Here is a 24300-nt window from a genome sequence, read left to right as displayed (position 1 = left end):
ACACAGCTTAGATGGTACGTTGTTGTTTTGTACCACATTTTGATTTTATGCATAAAGCCTTTATTGTACTTCTCGTTATTTTGTATTTCAGATTCATATTAAAAAAGTCAGCAACTGATCATCTGCTATGAAACCAGTACATTTTTTTCCTGTGAATTTGTTAATTAAAGATAGTTAAGCATGTACTTTTTTTTTTTTTTTTTTACTTGAACACTACCTCTTGTGAAATCTACTGTAGATAAGATGATTGTCATTTCCACTTGGAAAGTGAACCTCCCATGGATAATTGCATTCATTTGAACCTAAGCTGTCCTCCAATTTTAACTTGACTCAAACATTTTACAGTTATGACAGGCTGTTAATATGACTTGTACTATTTTGGTATTATACATAAGAGTTGTACATATTGTTACATTCCTTAAATTTGAGAAAAATTAATGTTAAATACATTTTATGAAGGGGGTACTTTTGAAGTTCATTTATTTTACTATTATAGACCCTCTTTTATAGATTATCAGGGATTATATATATATAAATATATAAATATACATAAAAATGTTATGGAGTTAATTTATTAGAAACATTTAAGAAGTACATATTTTTGTGCAGTAAATTTTTGAATCAATACTTTTTTTGAAAAGTTACCTTGCTTTTTTAAGTTCTTTCTATATTTTTCTTTGAAATGCAAACATTACAAATTAATGCCATTTTTCAAATGCACTGCCATTTAAGAATGATTCTAGATTGATTTCCTAACTGAAGTACTTTTATAATTGCAGTGATTCTGAACAAAATATTTTCAAAGGCATTTGTCATTCCTTAAAGCCAAGATTTTAAAGTCCAATGTCCTTCTTGAGGGTTATTTTATTATGCTGTTTATGGTGTAAAAAATCAGTCTGATAAATTTTAATGTGCAGGGGTCATGCATTCAACCCAAATTATCATGGACTCAACTCATTTCCTCTGATGTGTAAAATGACAAACTCTTTTTTCTTTTTAAATCTGTGTCTTTGATCCATGAGTTAGATGCATTCTCTCTTGTTGATCCTTTTATATCTGCACCCATTTAATGAGTTCTGACGTTTTCTAGGTAATGTTACTGTATGAGTCAAAATCATTGAATTTAACAGAAAAAATGGTAATACTGGTTTTTAGGGAGAGGTACTGTAGCAGTTGTATGTTTTTGCAAAATGATTTATTCTGTTGGCATTATGAACTTACAGGTAAATTCATATCTGAAGAGTACTTATTGCTCTTAATCATGCAATTCCAAATGTTATTACTACTGTAAACAAAAATACTATCAGCCTTAGCAATCAGTGACCTTTACAAAAGTATTTTACTTTTAAGAAGTCCCGAAATGATCAGCATCAGTTCCGGGGGGTTGCAGGTGGGTTCCAGAGAGATGTGCAGAGATTGATCCCCTGAGCTCTCGGACTATCCAGTGGCTGAGGCCTCGGGGGGCTGGAGGTGCCGGCTAGTTGCCCCTTACCTAGAGGAGGAGCTTCCCGCGGTTACCCAGGATGCTGAACAAAGAGCTTCCAGTGAGCCTTGTTTTCTGTACAGTGTGACGGAGTGAAAAATGTTGGGAAACATGGATAGGGTACAGTTCTTTCCATTACTCCTACTGGAATCATCAGTTACTTTCCTTGATTAAAAAGTTACACATTGCCATGAATAATTTTTATGTCCAAGTCAAGTGAAACATTTTTACTGGGTTTTTTAGATTTACTTTTCACTTTCTTTAATTTACTTTTTATTTTGTCCTCACATTTCCCTGGCCTGAGCCCAGGCCCATTTCATTTGAAAAGAATAACCTTTCATTATAAAACTTTGGCAGCTGTTGAACATGCTAACTGCTCACCAGCCAAGTGTCAGGAGGGAAAGCTCTGGGGTGGGTTGAGAAGGCCTCTCATTTCCCTTCCACAGTAGCCCACTCTGATTTAGGACCATGCGCTGAAGATCAGGGAGGTGACTGTTACCTCCTCGCCTTTAGTGAGGGATGCTCAGTCTTTAGACTTGTGAGCCGTACTAGCCAGCTTCTTCCTGTTCTCCTGCTCGGTCTCCCCTCCAGTTCCTGAGAATACTTTGAACTTTGAGCCAAATCTCACCCACCTTTCACAGACTCTCTCGTGCACTCCTCCCATGAAGTGTTAACCAGTGCCTAGTCGTGCCAGGAATAGTGCCTGGCATGTGGCAGGTGCCCAGTCCGGGGCTGTACGAGGGGACCAACTGTCCCAGCCCACACTCCTCTTTCTTTTTAACTCCCTACGTTCCTCGCCACACATTTACGTACACGCTCAGCTGTCGAGTTTTTGGTTGTTCCTGGCGAGTGTGTGCGTATGTGCGTGCGCACATTCTCCCACCAACCAGGCTTCAGGCTCCTGGGGTAGGCCTGTAACTCATCCTTCCTGTCTCCTGGGGCAGCAGGTGCGCCCCAATCATCTTGTTGGTCTCTTCCTGCCCCCACTTCCTCTCTAGACCATTAGAAACAGCCATGCTTTCCTCAAGCAAGACCCTGTAGGGGTAGCCCTTGAGAGTAGTTGGGGGGTGAAGTCTGGGGACAGAACGGTAGAGGAGGTGAAGAGTACCTGGGACTGAGGGAAGGATAGACTTGGCCTCGAGAGACACTGAACCACTTTTACCAGAATAGGGAGTGGGGACAGTGTCCAGTGGTGTCCAGTATTTAATTAGTAATATATAGAGATAAATGAAACCTGGTTTGCATCTGGTTATGTATTTCACATAAACTGTCAACTCTAGAGCCATGCTGTCCTGTACAGTAGCTAGTAGACACATAGTGGCTGTTTAAGTTTAAATTAATAAAACCTTCACCTCCTTAGTCACACTAGCTACAGTTCAAGTGCTCATCAGCCACATGTGGCTCGTGGCCCCCAGACTGGAAGGCACAGATAGAGAACCTTCTGTCATTGCAGAAGGTTCTGTTGGGACAGCACTGTGTAAGGAGTGCTAATGTGGACAATGGCGAAAGCAGAGTAATGAATTCTGACGAGGAGGATAAAAGCAGACAAGCAGAATACATCACAGTGCAGATGATGATTATTGTAGGTGAGAAGGTTGAGGACTGTTTCTGGGATTCTAAGACCCCAGATTTCTGAGTTCTCTAAGTCTCACGTGCTCTTTACACACGCACAGGGTCCTACCGTGCCGCCAAACAAGAACAGTGGTTTCAGGCAGTGAGATTGAAAAGTTTTTGGAAAAAGTGCACGTGGATGATTTGGCAGGCAGGCTGTAGACACGTGTGTGTATATTAATTCAGCCACGGAGAGGTCTTTGGAAAAGGTACAGCTTTTCAGATCAGGGGTTGCACCAGTAAGTGATCAGAAGGTGTCCTTATTTCAAAACCTTCAGCAACGTTCTGAAGGCTTCTTTTCGATGTTATGGTCACCAAAAGGTGGTCTCCCAACACTGCTGTCCTCAAAGGCAAGTTTGGTTAATATGGAAACAGCACGTTTGGAGTGATTGCTCTCATCAATGGCATTGTCTATTTGTAGTAGCCAGCATTCTCCAGGTGACCTTCAGGTACCGTAGATGAGATCCTCCCCTTTTGCGTGTGGGCGGAAGCCATGACTCTCACCCATAATCATGTTCAGCTAATCTAACCCTGTGAGCCCTTTAAAAGCAGAGTTTTCTCAGGCTGGTAGCGTAAGTCAGATTCAAAGCAGAAGGACTCGAGGCACCACTGCTGATTTAAGATGGAGGGGCCCCAGGAGAAGAAATGCAGTTGCTTGTCAGGAGCTGAGAGAGGCCTCCGCCGACAGCCACAGGACCCAAACCTCCAGCCCTACAGCCACAGGAACTCGATCAGTCAACAAACTGAGGGAGCTTGCAACTAGAGTCTTCTCCAGCAGATGAGAGCCCAGCCCCGCCAACACCGTGACTCCAGCCTCGTGAGATCCCATGCAGAGGACTCGAACCAAGCCCGCCCTGACTTCTGGCCTGCAGAACTGTGAGATAATAAATAGGTATTGTTTTAAGCCTCTGAATTTGTGGTGATTTGTTATGCAGCAATAGAGAATGAATATAGTATTTAAAAGAGGTGAGGAGGAAAAGTCTTCATACTTGTTTCCCTATAGTTAGCCTGGAGATGTTGATAACCACGGGAGTCAAGTCTCACACTAGCAAACCTACACCTGGGCCACCTCTGGGGTTTCTCTGCCTGAGAATCTCAAGTAGTCTTGATTGGAAGTTTGTTGCCAAAAACTCGGGAGTATCGTAGCAATGTTTTGTAAAACAAAAAACAAAAAACAAAAAAACTGCTAGAACAGGATTGTTCTCATTCCAGAACGAGGACCCAGTGTATATGGAATCTTTTTCCTGGGAGAGGTATTACTTTGTGCTGATTTATTCTGCTCTGAGCTTGTTCAGTATATTATTTAAGAATGATGAACAGTGGTACTTTAAATATTAGGAGAGAAAAAAAATTTCTGCCTTTTCATAGAGATCAGATAATCTACCCTGCATTGAAGAACATACTTTTTTTTTTAACCCAAAACTTACTTTATTGTGTAAGAACAGAGCAAATCCTGTATGTGCCAACCAAATTTTTGTACTTTGCAGGTGTTTTCCAAAGTACTTCTCTCCTTCCAAGCCATTAATGCTAATGAAGCTTGTTTTTATTTTGGTTTGTAGATTAATCTTTATGCTTATTTTTACTATATTGCCATACCCTTGATAGAAGAACAGCAGAGAGCTAAAGGGAAGAAAATGAGAGGCTAAGACTGTCAGAAAGTCAGAAATTGGCGTCCAAATCATCTTTGTGTTCTAGGGGAACCCAGATGTCCCAGCTCGCTCTTTTATAGAAAAGGAAACTTTTCCAAGCTGTGTAGCATTATTTATAGTGCGTGAAATTTGATAGCTGTACAGTTTTAATTATTAATCTTGATATATGTCATGATAACTAGTATGCTTACTTTATTTAATGCATGTGAACATACAATGCTGAAAAGACTACGACCATAATATTAAAAAAAAAAAAAAAGGATCATCAGTACCTATATATAACCTCCTCTTGCCTGAAACACCCCACCTTTTTGGGCACTAACTAGATCATGTTCACGGGAACAAACAGGAAAGAGCTGGCTGTGTGCGTGTGAGCGTGTGTGTGTGTGTGCGTGCATATGCGTGTTAAGAATTTAGAAGACATTGTTCAAGAAAGCTAGCTGGGTATTGAATGGAAAGCACTTTGTGCCAAGTATCATTCCCAGTGGTGTTCACATTGCAGTAAAAATGTTAATAGTGGTGCTAAAATTGTTCTCCAAATAAGGATTGTTTGTTGTGGGGAATATTTAATGATACTCTTGGACATTAGGGAGGCTACTTTATGTATCACCTGCTCCTAGTTTTTTGGTATTAGTAATTAGCAAATCCGTCTGGAGTCAAAGCTTCGGTACTTTAGTATGATTAGCCTTCCATTATTTGAAATGCTCAGTTTGCTGAAATTGGGTGAAAATACCTTTTGAAGACCTATTCTTTGAGCCTTAAAAATGGCTGATATCGACAGTACTGTTAGATGCTAGGCCAGCAGATTTGATATTTTTCATTTCAGTAAAGACAGATGTTTTCTAAGAACGATTTAGAAATCCACTGACTGAAAATAATTGTTTCATTTATGGAATAAAATAATGTGTCTCATAAATAACACTGTTTGGAAAGGTCACGGATGTTTCTGGACGCACTCCTTAGAGAACGTGCCTGAGGAATTGCTTTTCCAGGCCGTACCAGATTTTTTTTTTCTCCTTAAATGTATTGTACATATTTTCCTTAAAATGTTTTCACTGAGTGAATAGGTAATATATGTAGTAATATTTTAGGTACCTGTTAAGGTTTTTAAAGGAAGATTATTTATTTTCAATACGCTGCTATAATTGAAAACCCAGTAACTGGTCCTGGTGACTGTGCCTTTCATTACTGTTTTCTCTGTGCCACAACCGTGTATGTGTTTGGAATAAAGACGTTTAAGAAGCCATGTTGAAGTCAAGATTCCTTCTAATAAATATAGGTAAAACTTAATGAGTAGCAAGTTTGTTATTAGTTTCAACACTGACAGTTTACTTAAAACTATTCTTAGTTATGTGCGTTTTAGAGAGGTCTTCAAAGAGAGAGAGCCTTCATGTTAAGACACCGATTATCAGTGTTTGTTTGTTATGCAAGTGTTCAATGTCTGTTACGTACACCGAGGAGCCACCCTGCGCCTCTTCAATCGAATATATTTTGTTTGTTTGGGGGTTTCCTTTGTATAGAAAATGTTGTAAGTGATTTTATGGCCTATAGTACAGTGATGCGCCTTTGAGTTACATTATAGATCAAGGAGGCTTCTGAAGGTTATACTAGGCAAATGTTTAAAATACACGGCCCATTAGAAATGGGGCCAAACTACGTACCTTGTCAGGAACTGATTATCATCATGTTTGAATGAGTGAAATACATGCTTTAGTTTAAAAAATATTTATTATAGAAATGTACATTTAATTAGTTTTACGGAATGTACTTGACAATAGCGTTAACATTACATCTTTACTCAAATTTGCAAACTTTACACCCTGAAGATATCTACAAAGATAGTTTATTTACCAGTTTTGGAAGCAGTCGTCACTTCACCAACACTGCCTTCATTTCACTCTGTACTTGTAGAAGGAACACAGTGTGTGGGTGAAGTTCCATCCTAGCGCTAGTGACAGGCCGTAGAGCAGAATGAGAGGTGCAAATGGGTAAAGAAGAATTACTGTATTTTTCAAAAATGGCAATGCTGGAAAAGAAACAAATAAATTTTTTTAAAAAAGGAAATGTGACTAATGAACTTTCTGAAAGTTTTTACTACAACAGGTGGGGCCAAAAAGCAGTGTGGGTTCTGAATCGGCAAGCTACTGCTCTAAAGCCAGAGTCTGGCACGTGCCCTGCTCTTGGGTGTTGCTGCCGCCACCGCGTCGCAGCTGTGCCCGGGAACCCGGGGTGAGAGGTGAGCAGCAGCTTCAGAACTTGAGAAGTGACGAGTAAGGGACAGAGGGCACAAATACTGAAAACAGTGGTGGATTTACACAGGGGACTGCTTCAGAAGCCTCTAGGAGTCCAACCTTTAGCTCTTTGAGATTTCCCAATACAGGAAGCATGACACCTCCCCTTCACATTAGAGATCAACTAGTAAGTATCCCAGGCTTCAGGAAAGAACAAATCTGTCCCTCGAGTGCCTGCTTGGCTCCATCAGTAGAGCATGCAACTCTTGAGCTTGGGGGTCGTGAGTTCAAGCCCCACATTGGCTGTGGAGCCTACTTTAAATAAATTTAAAAAATAATAAAAAAAAACCTGTCTCCAAATATCTAGGTTTCCTTCTTGGTCACTACTTAGTGGGTCCCTACCACATGCATTCTAACCTAAACATTTCTCTTCTAGGAAGTCACCAAAGTGAAGCTGAGCTGTACTCAAATTATAGGGAGTTACCAAGAGTGATCAAAAATCCATTTAGAGAAACCACGATGTTGTAATATGCTAATCACAATTTAAAACTTTCTCAAAATATGTGAAAATTCATAGAAACCTGAACATAGTATGTCACAAACACCTCCTCTGGAGAACGGACTCCCCGTGTCCAGAACAAGTGTGGTCCCTGGTGGGGTGAGAACACCTCTGACTAGAGGAGCCAGTCCTATTTGAGCACCAGGGGTGTGTATTTACAGGGAAGTACTAATCATCCAGAGTGACAAGAAAGGACGAGCTGAATTAATATAAAGGTTTCTCATTCATACTAAGAAAAAGAAAGCAGTAAATCTGCAAACTACATCCTCAGATCAGTAGAGGTTGGGCCTGATTTGTGCCCATCTATAGAACCACACAGTGATCATAAAAACAAAGTGAAGCAAAGGTTTTAACACCTTGACAAAGGTTTGTAAAGGTTCCTTTACCTATGCGACCATACGCCGGACCCGGCTCATGCCCCACACTAACCGGCCACTGGGACCCAGAACCAGAAAGCCAGGGAGAAAAGGAAGTGGGTTGTGGGTTCCTGCAAGTAACTTGGAGATATCAGTATGGTTTAATGTGGCTCCTTAAAATTACAAAATTTGTTACATACCAGCCATGCCACTTTCTAGCTGCACGACCAGGGGCAAATTAATTTCTGTGCCCTCATCCGAAAAATGGGGTTAAGTAAACCTAATTGTGAAGCTTAAATGAGGTAATTCATCTAAAAGCAAGCTAATTATGTTACTATTACAGCAACTTCCCTCCCTCTCCCTGTTACGTCTTCACTCAATCAAAACAATTCATGACTTACCACTGTATCCTAAGAAGGTTACGTAGATATAATAGCCCACTGCCACCAACCACAAGGTATTTCCAACAAAATATCCAATAAATGTGTCTGTCAGGATAACATCTGCAGAAGAGATGTGTACACTGAATCTCTTTTTAGTGCATACAATGGTGACTTTTTGATGTTAAAGAAGTAACTGCTACTTACGGTTAATGAAGAAAAGCTGGATAAAATGCAGAATGACTAAGAGAGGATAAAAAGCATTCAGATGCACATCGAAGGCATAGCCCCACTCCACATCATAGTCTCTGCTTTGCCGTTTCACTAAATACTTGTTAGAGATAAACCTGAAGAGCAAAGTTAAAATTTCTTTCATAATACAATAAAGTTAAGTCCATAAATATTTACTGACTACCTTCTGTGTACCAAGCGGTGAACAAAACAGATCTCTGCCTTCGATCTAGCTGGAGTCGTCAGATGGCATTATGGAGAAAAATTAAGCAGTAAGAGGGGCAGAAAAAATACAAAGTTGAAATGCAGTGTTCAGTAGGATAGTCCTACGAAGGAAACGTCTGGGTCAAGACCCAAGGGCGGGGATGGGAATGAGGTGGGGCAGAGCATTCAGGCAGAGTGGAGTCCGGACCCAGGAGTGGAGGGGGTGGATGAGTACAGAGTGGTAGGGGGCCGGGCCTGTTGCAGGGCTGGGTGAGGAGACCAGTGTGCCTGGAACAAGTGAGAAAAGTAGCAGGAAACGAGGCTGGAGCCTGTGGCCATTGTAAGACCTTTGGACTTTTATTCTTGGTAAAATTAGGAGTCACTGGAGTTCCCAGAGGGTGTCCGACTCACTACGGTGACTGCTGATCTGAGAACAGACTACAGGGACAAGCGGGGCAACGGAGACACCAGTGGGGAGGCCACTGGGAGGAGGAGGTGAGCAGGGGTGGTGGCAGCAGACGTGCTGGCGTGGGGGAAATGAATAGTCAAGAAGGACTGAGAGATTTCTGCCTGAAACCAACGGAAGACTGAGCTGCCAGGAGCTACCGTGGGCCCGGCTGCAGGAAGAGCGGTTTGGGGCGGTGCAGAAGCCTGGATTTGGACCTATCATGCTGAAGATGCCCGTTAACATGGAGTAAGGAGTATATAAAGTCTGGAATTCAGAGGAGAGGTCGAAAATGGAGATATAAACCCATCCATGCATAGATGATAGTTAAGGCCATGGGCCTGAGTAAGACCCCGCACCCCCAAAGAATGAATCTAGATACAGAATAGGTCCAAGGCCTAACACCTAATAGGTCACCTCTCCATTAAAAGATCAAGGAATCAGGAGGAACCAGTAAGGGAAGAGGGCCAGTGACCTATCTAACCATAAAAACAATTCTTCAAGCCTCTGTCAGTGTTCTACAGCATGGCCTATGAGTTCAGTTAAATGATGGGTGAATGAAAAGTAAAAATACCCATGTGACAGAAAACTAGATCTTCAAAGGGAAATAAAAAGGATCATTCGTATTATAAACACAACTGCAGAAATTCACTTTTATGTGTGTGATTTCATTTCAAGGGTACAGTTAAAATGCTATGCCTAGGGGCACCTGGGTGGCTCAGTCGTTAAGCGTCTGCCTTCGGCTCAGGTCATGATCCCAGGGTCCTGGGATCGAGCCCCACATCGGGCTCCCTCCTCGGCGGGAAGCCTGCTTCTCCCTCTCCCACTCCCCCTGCTCACATTCCTGCTCTCGCTATCTCTCTCTCTCTCTGTCAAATAAGTAAATAAAATCTTAAAAAAAAAAATGCTATGCCTACAGTGGAAATAGAAAAATAAGCAAGGGGTAGAACATAGTACAGTACTAATAAGACAGTCCTGTACACAGTTACCTGAAAATATCAAAATAATATAGCTTTGTTTGAACAAACTCTTAAGTTACCAAAACATCTTCCATTTTAGCCAAGAACATGTGCCACTGAAAGAACAGAACAAGCATTTAGCTCACTACCCAAGAGCTCCCATTTCGTGCTGCCCGCCCCCCCCCCCCCCCAACCTATCCCTCACATGGGCACTTCTGTCCTCAGTCTAAGTCTTCCCTCAGGAACACAGACATTCCTTCTGGGAGAGCTCAAGACATCTGTGGTTTTCAGCTCCCACCTCCACATTAATGATGCCAGTCACGTCCTCCTCTTGGCCCAGACTGTAGTAGGTTCAGAGTCCTCTACCCCACTGTCTGCCGTACCTTTATTTCCACTAAATCCTCAAACCCCCAGAACTCAGCACGTCTAACATGGAATGCTTCATCTGCACCTGCCACTCTTCCCTACCTTCGTCATATCCAATTACCACAGGATGCTCTCTGATCCATCTCTCTCCTCTCTTCCCGAGTTCACCGCACTGTCTGGGCCTGCTCGACTCTTGTGCAGACCCCCCCAGTTGTATCCAGCTTGCCACTCTTCTTCAGCTCCTTCGCAGCCACAGAAAGGATTTTCCTTCCAGTGTGAATCTGCTATTTCCTTACCCCAAAGCCTCCAATTTCTCCACCTCCCTTCCACTCCCCAACCAGCACATGCAAGCTATGCAGTGAAGTACAATTCTTATTTCTGAACTGCACTGAAGGCCAAATTCTACAGTCACCTATCTTCCTGAGCTGGTGAGTGTCACCCCGCGCTACCAGACCCAGTATGCTGCTCCTGACTGCCATGCCTATGCATTTGGTACCAGGAATCAATGGTCCCACCTGCCCCAGACATCTCCTCCTACTGGTTCCTGTGGCACCTCTAGGATGACAGCAACCACATGTCATCATTTCTAACACAATTCACAACACAATGCAACACAATGTAGCTTTTGAGAAATATACCATGTCAGTCATTTCCTTTCTTTTTAAATAAGCAGGCTCCACATCCAGCATGGAGCCCAATGTGGGGCTTAAACTCACAATCCTTCAATCAAGACCTGAGCTGAGATCAGGAATTGAACACCTAACCAACTGAACCACCCAGGCGCCCCCCGAGTCCTTTTCTATTTAACTGAAACCGTAATATGGACTCACACTAAAGCTGCTAAACTCTGGAATGACTTGGTTTCTGTGGCCCTCCAGAGTCAGTGCATTCACGGTAGAATGCCTGCTACAACCTATTCCTTTGAAAGCCTTATTTACTGAAATTGTTTCATATGCCATGTTTTTTATAATGAATATGTAACTTCTCTTAGTAGTAGTCTTTCTAAGCCAGATTTTGGAATTCCAAATTACTGACACACAGCATTTACTGACTACCAAGCACATACAAAACTCATAAGGAGTTACAAATGGAAACAACACATTGGCATCAGAGGTTATAGTCTCAGGACTTTGTTGAAATATTAATAGCCACTATTTATTGAGCATTTTCTATATGCCAGGTACTTTTCACTGACACACAATCTTTTCAAATACCTTACAAATTAGATAACTAACTCCATTTTACAAAAGGGACTGGGACTAAGAGTTACAGTAAATGAGCTGGCATTTGAACCTAGGCCTCCCTGTGACTAAAATTTCCACAGTGTTTTCTCTGATACACAATGGCCACGGCCCCTACTCAACCACTGGCCTTTTATGAGCTCACCTGACACATCCACTCCCCTCATCTGGCATGCCAACCATATAAAAGCCTGGATCTATGAGAAAATGGAGAAACCAAATGCTGGAATTAAACACTTATACTCAGTACACTACCGTCGTTAAACCAAACCCAGAAGTGAGACTGCATACCTGTTCAATAAAACCTATGTGTGTCTCAGCTAAAAGGCACCGAAAGTTCAACAAATCCTTTTTCAAATGTACTTCATTTAATGTCTGATATTCAGAGTAAGATTCCATGAAATAACCCTCCATAGCTTAAACATCTAGAAGTGACCCACTAACAAATACAGGAGAAAACCATGCCATCAGCCAAACAACTTAAGCAGAACTGGCTAACTGCATAACATTTTTGCAAAACCAGAGACTTTGATAATATGATATAATCATTATTTCAGTTCACTTATTTGCTGCACTCTGACAATACAGACCACCCTTGAGAATGTTTTCTGATACAAACAGTGACTTAGGAGAGCAAGTTATAATAATCCCGGCAATCAAAATTGATGCTTTCAGGAGACAGGGTCCAAGATGGTAATGGAGGAAGAGCCTGAATTCCCCTCCATGGACAAACCAAACCTACACCAACATGTAGAGTAATTCCTCTGGAAAAAAGAACTGAGGGCTGACTGAACAGCTTCTGCACAACAAAGGACAGAGAGACCACAAAGAGAACAGAAGAGATGGAGACATAGTAACAAAAGGAACCTCACCCCAACACTGCCAACTGCAGAGGGGAGGCACAGAACCAAGGAACCAGGAACAGATTCGACCACCCTAGGGCATGGAAAACAGCTTCAGTTTCAAAGGGCAACTAGAATTCAAAGGCACCAGACCTTGAGCGTCTGCCAAACAGCTGGGACCTGAGGAACTGGTCTCCAGTGGTCAGAGGGCTGGCAAGTGCCACTGTATATGTTCCCTCCCTCCCCCAAGGCCAACACTGACACACAGATGGGAGTGGGACACGGCCACCCTAGCTGGCCCAGCCCCTTCACTAAACCCTGGGACCCTAGCCCACATCAGCCCAAGCCCCACTGAGGCACACACAAAAAAGCAGAGGTTTAAAAGACAACGAGGATATAAAAAGAAAACTGACCCTCAGCCAAATGGCCAAGGCCTCTGGGAACACATTCCGGGGCCAAAGGGGCTGGTGAGCACCCTGTTTATGGCCCCCAACTCGCCTGATCACTCAGACTGGAACAGGGTAGAACTGGCCAGCACTTTAGGGAGCCCCACACCCCTAGCACACAGCAACTTTAGCTCAATTCTCCTACCAAGGTCCCCACTGTGTAGAGCGCCCTAGGACCACCAGCCTGAGCCCACTTCGACTCCAGCTGGTCCATCAGGGCAATCCCCATGTAGAGTGCCCCAATACACCCCCAGCCCCCGCCCACTTCAGCTTCAGATGTCCCACTAGGGTACGCCCTGTGTGGGACACCCAGAGACCCCACTCCAGCCAGCCAAAGCCAGCAGGCATACACAGTCTGTACGGGACAGTCCTACACAAGACCAGTCCTTCAAGACGAGGAAAAGTAGCTGTTCTGCCTAATTCACAGACTCAAATACATAAAACAAAATAAGGAGGCAGAGGAATATACTCCAAGTGAAAGAACAAGATAAACAAGGTACCTGATAAATAGTTCAAAGTCAACAAGAAGCTCACCAGACTTGAAACAAGAGAGGGTGAACCTAGTGAGAACTTCAACAGATAGAAAATCTAAGAAAGAACCAAGCAGAGCTGAAGAATACAGTTACTGAAATGAAAACGACACGAGAGAGTAACAGCAGCAGATTAAAGGACACAGAAGAATGGATGAGCGATGTGGAAGGCAGGAAATGGAAAGCAAACAAACTGAACAACAAAAAGAAATAAGAATTAAAAACAAAAATAAGAATAGCTTAAGTAGTCTTTGGGACAATTTCAAACATATTAACATTTTCATTATAGCGATCCCAGAAGGAGAAGAGAGAAAGGGGCAGAAAACTTACTTGAAAAAATAATTGCTGGAAACTTCTCTAACCAGGGGAAAGAAACAGACATCCAGGTCCAGGAACACAGAGAACCCTAAACAAGATGAACCCATGAAGGCTCACACCAGTGCAAATGCTAATTAAAATGACAAAGATTAAAGTTAAAGAGAGAATCTTAATGCAGCAAGAGAAAAACAACTAGTTATATACAAGGAAAGGCCAATAAGGTACTCAGCTGATTTTTCAATAGAACCTTGCAGGCCAGAATGGAGTGGCATGATATATTCAAAGTGCTGAAAGGAAAAAACATACAACCAAGAATACTCAATCCAGCAAGGTTAACATTCAGAATTGAAGGAGAGATAGAGTTTCCCAGACAAACAAAAGCTAAAGGAGTTCACCACCACTAAATTGGCCTTGAAATGTTAAAGGGATCTCTTTAAGACAAAAAAAAAAAAAAGGCCACAATTAAAAGAAAAATGTGAAAAAAATTTTGCAAAAGCAAATATACAATATATAAAAGGAGTAGATCACTCACTTATAAAGCTAGTATTAAGTTTAAAAGACAAAAGTAGTAAAACCAATTATATCTAAAAATTCATTAAAGAACTTAGAAAAAAAGATGGAAAATATGACATAAAACATGGAGGGGGGCATAAAAGTGTAGTGGTTTTAGAATGTGCTCCAACTCAAGTGACTATCAACTTACTAGAAACTGCTATATAAATAGAATGTTATATATGAACCTCATAGTGAACACAAACCAAAACCTGTAATAGATACACAAAAAATAGAGAAAAGAATCCAGGCACAACACTAAAAAATGGCATCAATTACAAGGAAGAGAACAAGAAAAGGAACAGAAGAACTACAAAAACAAGCAAAAAACCAACAAGACAAGAATAAATACATAACTACGAATAACTACTTTCAATGTAAATGGTCTAAATGCTCCTATCAAAAGACAGGGCGTATTGGAAGTCTAGCCACAGCAATCAGACAACAAAAAGAAAGAAAAGGCATCCAAATTGGTAAGAAGTTAAACTTTCATTCTTTGCGGATGACATGATACTCTGTATAGAAAACCTGAAAGTCTCCACCAAAAAACTGCTAGAACTGATACACGAATTCAGTAAAGTTGCAGGATACAAAATCAATACAGAAATTTGTTACATTTCTCTATACCAATAATTAAGTAGCAGAAAGAAATTAAGGAAAACCATTTGCAAAAACCCCAAATAATAAGATACTTAGTAATCAAACAGGTGAAAGATCTGTACTGTGAAAACTATATATAAAACACTGATGAAAGAAATTGAAGACAACACAAAGAAATGGAAAGATCTTTCATGCTCATGGTTTAGAAGAACAAATATTGTTAAAATACTCATACTATCTTCGTTCATACCAAAGCAATCTACACATTTAACGCAATCTCTATCAAAATACCAACAGCATTTTTTACACAATCCAAAAACCTGTATGGAATCACAAGAGTCCCTGAATAGCCAAAGCCATCTGAAAAAAGAAAAACAAAGCTGGAGGTATTACAATTCCAGATTTCAAGTCATACTACCAAGCTGTAGTGATCAAGACAGTAAGACACTGGCACAAAAATAGACACACAGACCAAGGGAACAGGATAGAAAACCGAGAAATGAACCCACAACTATATGGTCAATCTTTAACAAAGCTGGAGAAAAAGACAATCTCTTCAACAAATGATGTTGGGAAAACTGGACAGCTATATGTAAAAGAATGAAATTGGACTTTTTTTTTTTAAAAGATTTTATTTATTTATTTGACAGAGAGAGACACAGCGAGAGAGGGAACACAAGCAGGGGGGGTGCGAGAGGGAGAAGCAGGCTTCCCGCCGAGCAGGGAGCCCGATGCGGGACTCGATCCCAGGACCTCGGGATCACGACCCGAGCCGAAGGCAGATGCCCAACGACTGAGCCACCCAGGCGCCCCGGACCACTCTTTTACCACACAAAAATATATTCAAAATGTATTAAAGACCTAAATGTTAAGACTTGAAACCATAAAAATCCTAGAAAACATCCAGGCAGTAACTTCTTTGACAAGGGCCATACCAACTTCTTTCTAGATAGGTCTCCTGAGGCAAGGGGAACAAAAGCAAAAATAAACTATTGGGACTACATCAAAATAAGAAGCTTCTCCAAAGTGAAGGAAACAAAACTAAAAGGCAACCTACTGAATGGGAGATATTTGCAAATGACCTATCTGATAAAGCCAAATATACAGCCATACATATTAGCCAAATATACAAAGAATTCATAAAACTCAACACCCAAAATACCAATAATCCAATTAAAAAATGGGCCAAAGACGTGAACAGGCATTTTTCCAAAGAAGACATCCAGATGGCCAACAGACAAATGAAAAGATGCTCAACATTGCTCATCACCAGGGAAATGCAAGCCAAAACTACAATGAGGTATCACCTCACACCTGTAAGCATGGCTAAAATCAACAACACAAGAAACAACAGGTGTTGGCAAGAATGTGGAGAAAAAGGAACCCTCATGCATTGTTAGTGGGAATGCAAACTGGTGCAGCCACTCTGGAAAACAGTATGGAGTTCCTCAGAAAGTTAAAATAGAACTACCCTACCACCCAGGAATTGCACAACTGGGTATTTACCAAAAGAATACAAGAACACTAATTTAAAGGGATACATGCACCCCTATGTTTATAGCAGCATTATTTATAACACCCAAGATATGGAAGCAGCCCAGTGTCCATGGATTGATGGATGGATAAAGAAGATGTGGTGTGTATGTATACACAATGGAATATTATTCAGCCATAAAAAAAGAATGAAATCTTGCCATTTGCAACAATATGAATGGAGCTAGAGAGTATAATCCTAATGAAAACAGGCCAGAGAAAGACAACATGATTTCACTCGTGTGGAAATTATGAAGCAAAACAAGCAAAGGAAAGAAAAAAGAGAGACAAATTAAGAAAAAGACTCTTAATTATAGAGAACAAATTGATGGTTACCAGAGGGGAGATGAGGGCAGTGAAATAAGTGATGGGGATTAAGGAGTGCACTTCTGATGAGCACAGGGTGATGTACGGAAGTGTTGAATTACTATACCATACACCTGAAAGTAATGTAACACTGTATGATAACAGGAATAAAAATAAAAACGAGGGGTGCCTGGGTGGCTCAGTTGGTTAAGTGACTGCCTTCGGCTCGGGTCATGATCCCAGGGTCCTGATATGGAGCCCTGCATTGGGCTCCCTGCTCAGTGGAGAGCCTGCTTCTCCCTCTCCCGCTGCCTCTCCCCCTGCTTGTGCTCTCTTTCTCTCTCTCTCTGACAAATAAATAAATAAATAAAATCTTAAAAAAAAAAAAAAAGACATAGGGCAACTGAATAGATAAGAAAACAAGACCCAGCTATATGCTGACAAGACTCACTTCAGACCTATAGACACATACAGACTGAAAGTGAAGGGATGGAAAAAGATATTCTATGCAGATGGAAGCCAAAAAAAAAAAACACCAGAGTAGCAATACTTCTTTCACACAAAATATGCTTTAAAACAAGGACCGTAACAAGAGACAAAACAAGGCATTACATAATGATAAAGGGTTCCATTCAACAAGAGAATGTAACAATTATAAATATCTCTATTTAACCAACATAGGAATACTCAAATACATAAAGCAAATACTAACAAAGAAATTGATAGTAATACAAAATAGGGGACTTTAACACCCCACTTATATCAATGAATAGATCATCCAGACAGAAAATCAATAAGGAGTGGCTTTCGACAACATATTAGATGCATATATATGCAGAATATTCCATCCAAAAACAGCAGAATACACAATCTTTTCAAGTGCATATAAAACATTCTCCAGAACAGATCACATCTGACCCATAAAACAAATCTCAATAAATTTAGGAAGATCAAAATCATATCAAGCATCTTTTCCAACCACATGGTATGAAACTAGAAATTGATTACAAGAAAAAAAAAACTGGAAAAAAAAACACAAACACGTGAAGGCTAAACGGCCTGCTACTAAAATACAACAACAAAACCAAAGAGGAAATAAAAAAATACCTTGAGACAAATGAAAATGGAAAAAAAATGTTCCAAAAATCTTTGGGACACAGCAAAAGCCAGTTCCAAGAGAGAAGTTCTAATAGGCATACCTCAAGAAAAAACAAAAATTTCAAGTAATATAACTTTACACCTAAAGATATGAGAAAAGATGACAAGCAAAACCTAAAATTAATAGAAGTAAGAAAGTAATAAAAATCAGAGTAAAAAGAAATGAAATAGGAACTAAAAAAACAATAGAAAAGATCAGTGAAACCAAGAGCTGGTTCTCTGAAAAGATAAACAAAATTGATAGGACACTCAGCCAGAGAAGAAAAGAGAGCCCAAATAAATTAAAATCAGAAATGAAAGAGAAGTAACAACCTACACCACAGAAATACAAAGGATTACAAAAGATTACTATGAAAAGTTATATGACAACAAGTTAGACAACCAAGAAGAAATGGATAAATTCCTAGAAATATACAATCTTCCAAAACTGAATCTCAAGCAAGAAATACAAAATGTGAATACACATATTATTACAAGTAAATGAATCTGAATCGGTAATCAAAATACTCCCAACAAACAAAAGTCCAGGACCAGATGGTTTAATGGGTGAATTCTACCAAACATTTAAAGCAGAGTTAACACCTACTCTTCTGAAACTATTGCAAAAAATAGAAGAGGAAGGAAAATTTTCAAATCAGTTCTATTAGGCCACCATTACCCTGGTACCAAAATCAGACACAGACATTACAAAAAAAGGAAAAGTATAGGCTAATATCCTTGATGTACAAAGACCTAAAAATACTCAACAAAGTATTAGCAAACCAAATTCAATAATACATTAAAAGGATATTCCACTTGATGAAGTGGGATTTAATTCCAGGGATGCAAGCATGATTCAATATGTGCAAATCAATCAATGCGATACATGTTAACCAAATGGAGGATAAAAAACATATGATTATGTCAATAGATGCAGAAAAAGCATCTAACAAAATTCAACATTAGTTTATGATAAAAACTCTCAATAAAATGGGCTGAGAGGGAACGTACCTAACATAATGAAGGCCATATATGACAAACCCACAGCTAACATCATACTCAATGGTGAAAGGCTGAAAGCTTTTCTTCTAGGATCAGGAACAAAACAAGAACATACACTCTCACCACGGTTCCTTAACATAGTACTGGAATTCCTAGCCACAGCAATCAGACAAGAAAAAGAAATAAGAGGCATCCAAATTGGTAAGGAAGAAGTACAACTGTCACTATTTGCAGATGACATGATACTCTATATAGAAAACCTGAAAGACTCCACCAAAAAAATATTAGAACTAATCAATGAATTCAGTGATGTTACAGGACACAAAATTAATATACAGAAATCTGTTGTGTTTCAATATACTAATAACGAAGCAGCAGAAAGAGAAACTAAGAAAATAATCCCATTTACAATTACATAAAAAAAAATACCTAGGGATAAATTTAACCAAGGAGATAAAAAACCTATACTCTAAAAACTATTAAGACACTAATGAAAGAGATTGAAGAGGACACAACACATGGAAAGATAACTCCATGATTATGGATTGGAAGAACCAGTACTGTTAAAATGTCTATATTACCCAAAGCAATCTACAGGTTCCATACAATCCCTATCAAAACACCAATAATATTTTTCAGAGAACTAAAACAAAGAATTCTAAAATTTGTATGGAACCACAAAAGACCCCAAATAGCCAAGGCAATCTTAAGAAAGAAAAACAAAGCTAGAGGCATCACAATCCAGGTATCAAGATATACTACAAAGCTGCAGTGATCAAGACAGTATGGTACTGGCACAAAAACAGACAGAGCAGGGGGCGCCTGGGTGGCTCAGTCGGTTAAGTGCCCTACTCTTGATTTTGGCTCAGGACATAATCTCAGGGTCATGAGATCAAGTCCCCAGTTGGGCTTCACGCTAGGCATGGAGCCTCCTTAAGATTCTCTCTCTGTCTCTCTCTCTCTCTCTCTTTCCCCCTCTGCCCCCCAACCCCTGCTTGCTCTCATGCTCTCTAAAAAAAAACAAACACAAAACAAAAAAACAAAACAAAACAAAACCAGACAGATCCGGATAGAGACCCAAGAAATAAACTAACACTTATATGGTCAATTAACCTATGACAAAGGAGAAAAGCATATACAATGGGGAAGACAGGCTCTTCAATAAAAGTGTTGGAAAAACTGGACAGTTACATGCAAAAGAGTGAAAATGGACCACTTTCTTACACCATACACACAAAAATAAATTCAAAATAGATTAAAGAACTAAATATGAGACATGAAGCCATAAAACTCCTAAAAGAAAACATAAGCAGTAATTTTTTGGACATTGGCCTCAGCAACATTTTTATGAATCTGTCTCCTCAGGCAAGGTAAACAAAAGCAAAAATAAACTATTGGGACTACAGCAAAATAAAAAGCTTTGCATAGCAAAGGAAACCACGAACAAAATAAAAAGGCAACCAAGTGAATGTGAGAAGAGATTTGCAAATGATACATCTGATAAGGGATTAGTATCCAAAATATATAAAGAACTTACATAACTCAACACTAAAAAAAATCCAATTAAAAAATGGGCAGAGGAACAGAATAGACATTTTTTCAAAGAAGACATACAAATGGCCAACAGACCCCATGAAAAGATGCTCAGCATCACTCATCATCAAGGAAATGCACATCAAAACCACAATGAGGTATCTCCTCACACCTGTCAGAATGGCTAGTATCAAAAAGACAAGAAAAAAAACAGTGTTGGCAACGATGTGCAGAAAAGGACACCCTTGTGCACTGTTGGTGGGAATGTAATCTGCAGCAACCACTGTGGAAAACAATATGAGGTTCATCAAAAAATTAAAAACAGAAATACCATATGATCCAGCAATACCAGTACTGGGTATTTATCCAAGGAAAATGAAAACACTAATTTGAAAGGTCACATGCACCCCTATGTCTACTGCAATATTATTTACAATAGTCAAAATATGGAAGCCAACCTAAGTATCCATCAATAGTTGAATGGATAAAGAAGAAATGGGGTGTATATACATACACACACACACACACACACACACACACACAATGGAATATTACTTGGTCATAAAAAGGAATGAGATCTTGCCATTAGTGACAACATGAACGGACCTAGAGGGTATAATGGTATGCGAAATATGTCAGAAAAGACAAACACCATATCATTTCACTTACATGCAGATCTAAAAAACAAAATGAACAAAAAACAGAAACAGGTTCATAAATATAGAAAACAAACTGGTAGAGGAGATGGAGTTGAAGGAATGGGTGATATAGGTGGAGGGGATTAAGAGGTACAAACATCCAGTTACAAAATAAATCAGACACAGAGATAAAAAGTGGAGCATAGAGAATACTGTCAATATTGTAACAACACTGTATGGTGACAGATGGTAACTATATTTATCTTGATAAGCACTTCATAATGTATATTAACTGTCAAATCACTATGCTATACACCTGAAACTAATATAACACTGTATGTCAACTATACTTAAAATACAAAAAATTTTAATTCATGCTTTCAGTTCATATATCTTGTTTCAATTTTCATCAGCCACTGTATCTCTAAAGGAAGGAAATGCAGGCTCTACAGCAGCACTTGAAAAACCAAAGTTCTAGTACTTACCACATTAAAGTTGATATGAGCAGACCAACGCCTACACAATCTATGAATACAACCCAAAGGAGCAGCTTTATCGTCTCAAAAAATCCCATGTCCAGAACAAAGCCAAATCCTATAGTGGACACTGAAAGAAAGATTTACATGATAAATTCAGGCACTCTGCTAGGTTCTGGGGATACGGGTGGGGCAAGTCACTGCCCTCCAGATGCCCACATGTGTAACGGAGGAGACAGTCATGTAAACAAAACCCCAAAGATGTGTTATATGTATACAGAATTGAGAAATGCAGACTACCCTAGAACAGAGAATGGCTACTGAACTAATTGTAGTTTACTGTAGAGGCCCCCATCTATGGTTCCCCAGGGTAGTCCCAACATTTAAAAGACCACTAATTCTGAACAGGCACCCACATATTTAAGTCCGGGTAAAGATGAAAAAAATATTACACATTTACACCCTAGGGTGTTTAGGACTCTCTCACTACATTATTGGAGAACTTAAAAGTAGTTTCTCAAGTTCACATTGGTACTTTTAGAACTCACTCTAGATTTGCCTGTGAAATGCAATTTCCCATCTTGATATTCCTTTTCACAGTAAGTTTGCATTTGGTATCATAGCAGTTAAAAGACACGGAGTGACTCTGTCCTCTGCTTTTCAAAATTCCGAGGAAACAATTTACTCTGGCATCTGCTTGGGACCTTTAGAACCAGAAAGAATACAACATTCTTTCCTGTGAGATTTTTGAGGCTTCAGAAAGGAAGGAACAGCTTCAAATATCTCAAATTCTGACCCACGATATGCTTATAACAAAAGATTCTGCAAGTGACAAGTACAATCTAAAACACTCAGTTTGGGGGTGCCTGGGAGGCTCAGTCGGTGAAGCGTCTGCCTTCGGGCTCGGGGTCCTGGGATCAAGCCCAGCATGGGGCTCCCTGCTCAGCAGCAAGCCTGCTTCTCCCTCTGCCCCTCCCCCTGCTTGTGCTCGCTCGTGCTCACTGGCTCTCTCTCTCACATAAATAAATAAAATCTTTAAAAAAAAAGCCAACCACTCAGTTTGTTCTTCAACTCTACTGTAGATAAACTAACACTTACCACAGAGCCAAATACTTAACAGGACCAAGAAAGCAGGGTCATCTCTGGCCCACTGATCCTTTGTCTGCTTTCGATAATGAAAATTTCTATAAACTCTCTGTGGGGAAGTAAATAGGTAGAGCATCTGCCATGCAGCAAATTCAAAGTCCATCTGCCGAAAACGAAAAAGTCTTCTCAGGTATTTGTAGCGTTTTGCTCCAGCTGTGTGTCTTGCTGCATCCCTGGAGTTCAACGCTCCGTTCCCCTGCACTGGAGAATTCACTGAAATACTTGGTAACATCTTCCTAGATGGAAGAAAAAAATTCTTTTAAATTTCCTAATCTTAGGAAACTACTGGCTGCCAACAACCTCTTCTGAGATATTAAGGAGGGATGTCATCTTAACAGTCCTTCCACAATCCTTGATAAGAGTCAGGGGTCAAAAGATAATGGAGGTGGTTCTGAGGCTTAATTCGGAGCTCAAGAACTGCCCACTGTACTTCAGGCAAGGGCAGCACCACACCCTTCTGAACCTTCATAACACTTCTATAGGGTCCATAAATTTCCCAAACTTCACTTCTCTCTTTAGGCAGCCCACCCAAGTATCTACTCTTAACCAGGAGGGAGGGAGGAGGCAGGAAGGACAAGAGGGAGGGAAGTAGAGAGAGAGAGAGAGAGAGGGAAAGGGGGAGGGAGAGAAAGAGAAAGAAAAGCACTAGGAGGTAAACTGACCCCCTCATGAGCTCAGAGATGGCTATGGAGCCAAAATCCCCTGCTCTTAACCATCAAGTCTTCAAGGGAATCGGTTTTAAAAGCCTATTAGCAACAATGTTACCAATGAGGTAAAATAAATGGCCTATTCACACAGGTCCATCAGTGCAAGTCCATCAAGCAACTCTTTCACTGGAATGGGATATAAAAACAAAAATCAAGACCATAGTGCTTTACTCCCTGAATAGTTCAGCAGAGGAAATGGCAGCATGGGAGTCCGGTGGAATCAATCTGAAGCCCCGTGAGAGCAGGTCACCGTCCAGCCCTCACGAACAGCCCACTTTCCCCGCCCCACACCTTCCACCTCCCAGGCCTCCCTGACGCCAATCAGCGCCTCTCCGAGTCCAGAGGCTCCCGGTGAGCCCGGGGCTGCGGGTAAGGTTGCCATATTTAGCAAATAAAAACACCGGTAGCCCAGTTACAGTCGAATCTCCGATACAGGTATAAGTTTTTGTATAAGCATGTCCGAAACACTGTGTCGGACATACACTAAAACGTTGTCCGTGGTTTATGTGAAATTCAAGTGGAAAAAAAACTGGGCATCTTGATTTATATGGCAACCCTACCGCCCGCCGAGCAGCCGGACCCGGCTATGGTCACTCCAGGGCCGTGGGCTGTCGGGCCGTGAGGTGCCGGAGGAAAAGGCGCCGGGCGAGCCCGAGCCGCGAACGGACGGAGCGGTCCTCAAGTCTCACCTGGAGCCCCGAGGCGGCCTCCAAGGGGTCCAAGCTAGCGCGCCACCTCCGCCCAGCAGCCAAGCCCAGCAGCCGCGGGGCTGACTTCCCTTCCCGCAACGTAGCCGGCGCTGTGGGCGCGACGCGTCAC

At 40.8% G+C, this 24300-nt stretch overlaps 2 protein-coding genes across 7 annotated transcripts in view; one reads left to right on the top strand and one right to left on the bottom strand.

The window, feature by feature from the left end:
* MGAT4A (alpha-1,3-mannosyl-glycoprotein 4-beta-N-acetylglucosaminyltransferase A) overlaps positions 1–394 on the top strand; it is a 119623-nt gene extending 119229 nt beyond the window's left edge. For all 3 annotated transcript variants that reach the window (XM_027620757.1, XM_027620755.1, XM_027620756.1), the window contains exon 16: positions 92–394. In XM_027620757.1, coding sequence (XP_027476558.1) covers positions 92–118 — 27 coding nt within the window. In that variant the 3' untranslated portion in view covers positions 119–394. The remainder of the gene's footprint in view (positions 1–91) is intronic.
* Positions 187–24298, bottom strand: UNC50 (unc-50 inner nuclear membrane RNA binding protein). 4 transcript variants are annotated; one of them, XM_027620759.1, is made up of 7 exons: positions 24171–24298; positions 22727–23010; positions 21638–21758; positions 8477–8616; positions 8291–8392; positions 6595–6769; positions 187–4714 (listed from the first exon to the last, which is right to left on the bottom strand). In XM_027620759.1, exons 2-6 carry the CDS (start codon positions 23004–23006, stop codon positions 6633–6635), a joined length of 780 nt encoding a protein of 259 aa, XP_027476560.1. In that variant the 5' UTR covers positions 23007–23010; positions 24171–24298; the 3' UTR covers positions 187–4714; positions 6595–6632. The 4 variants fall into 4 exon arrangements, with proteins under 4 accessions (XP_027476560.1, XP_027476561.1, XP_027476559.1 ...); XM_027620760.1 differs by having other exon boundaries at positions 187–3968; XM_027620758.1 differs by lacking the exon at positions 187–4714 and having other exon boundaries at positions 6453–6769.
* Between the last annotated feature and the right edge of the window lie 2 nt (positions 24299–24300).

Source organism: Zalophus californianus, chromosome 8 (assembly GCF_009762305.2).
Source record: "Zalophus californianus isolate mZalCal1 chromosome 8, mZalCal1.pri.v2, whole genome shotgun sequence".
NCBI classification, from domain to species: Eukaryota; Metazoa; Chordata; class Mammalia; order Carnivora; family Otariidae; genus Zalophus; species Zalophus californianus.
The sequence above is the reverse complement of the archived record's forward strand: the minus strand, read 5'-3'. Positions and strand labels throughout refer to the sequence as shown.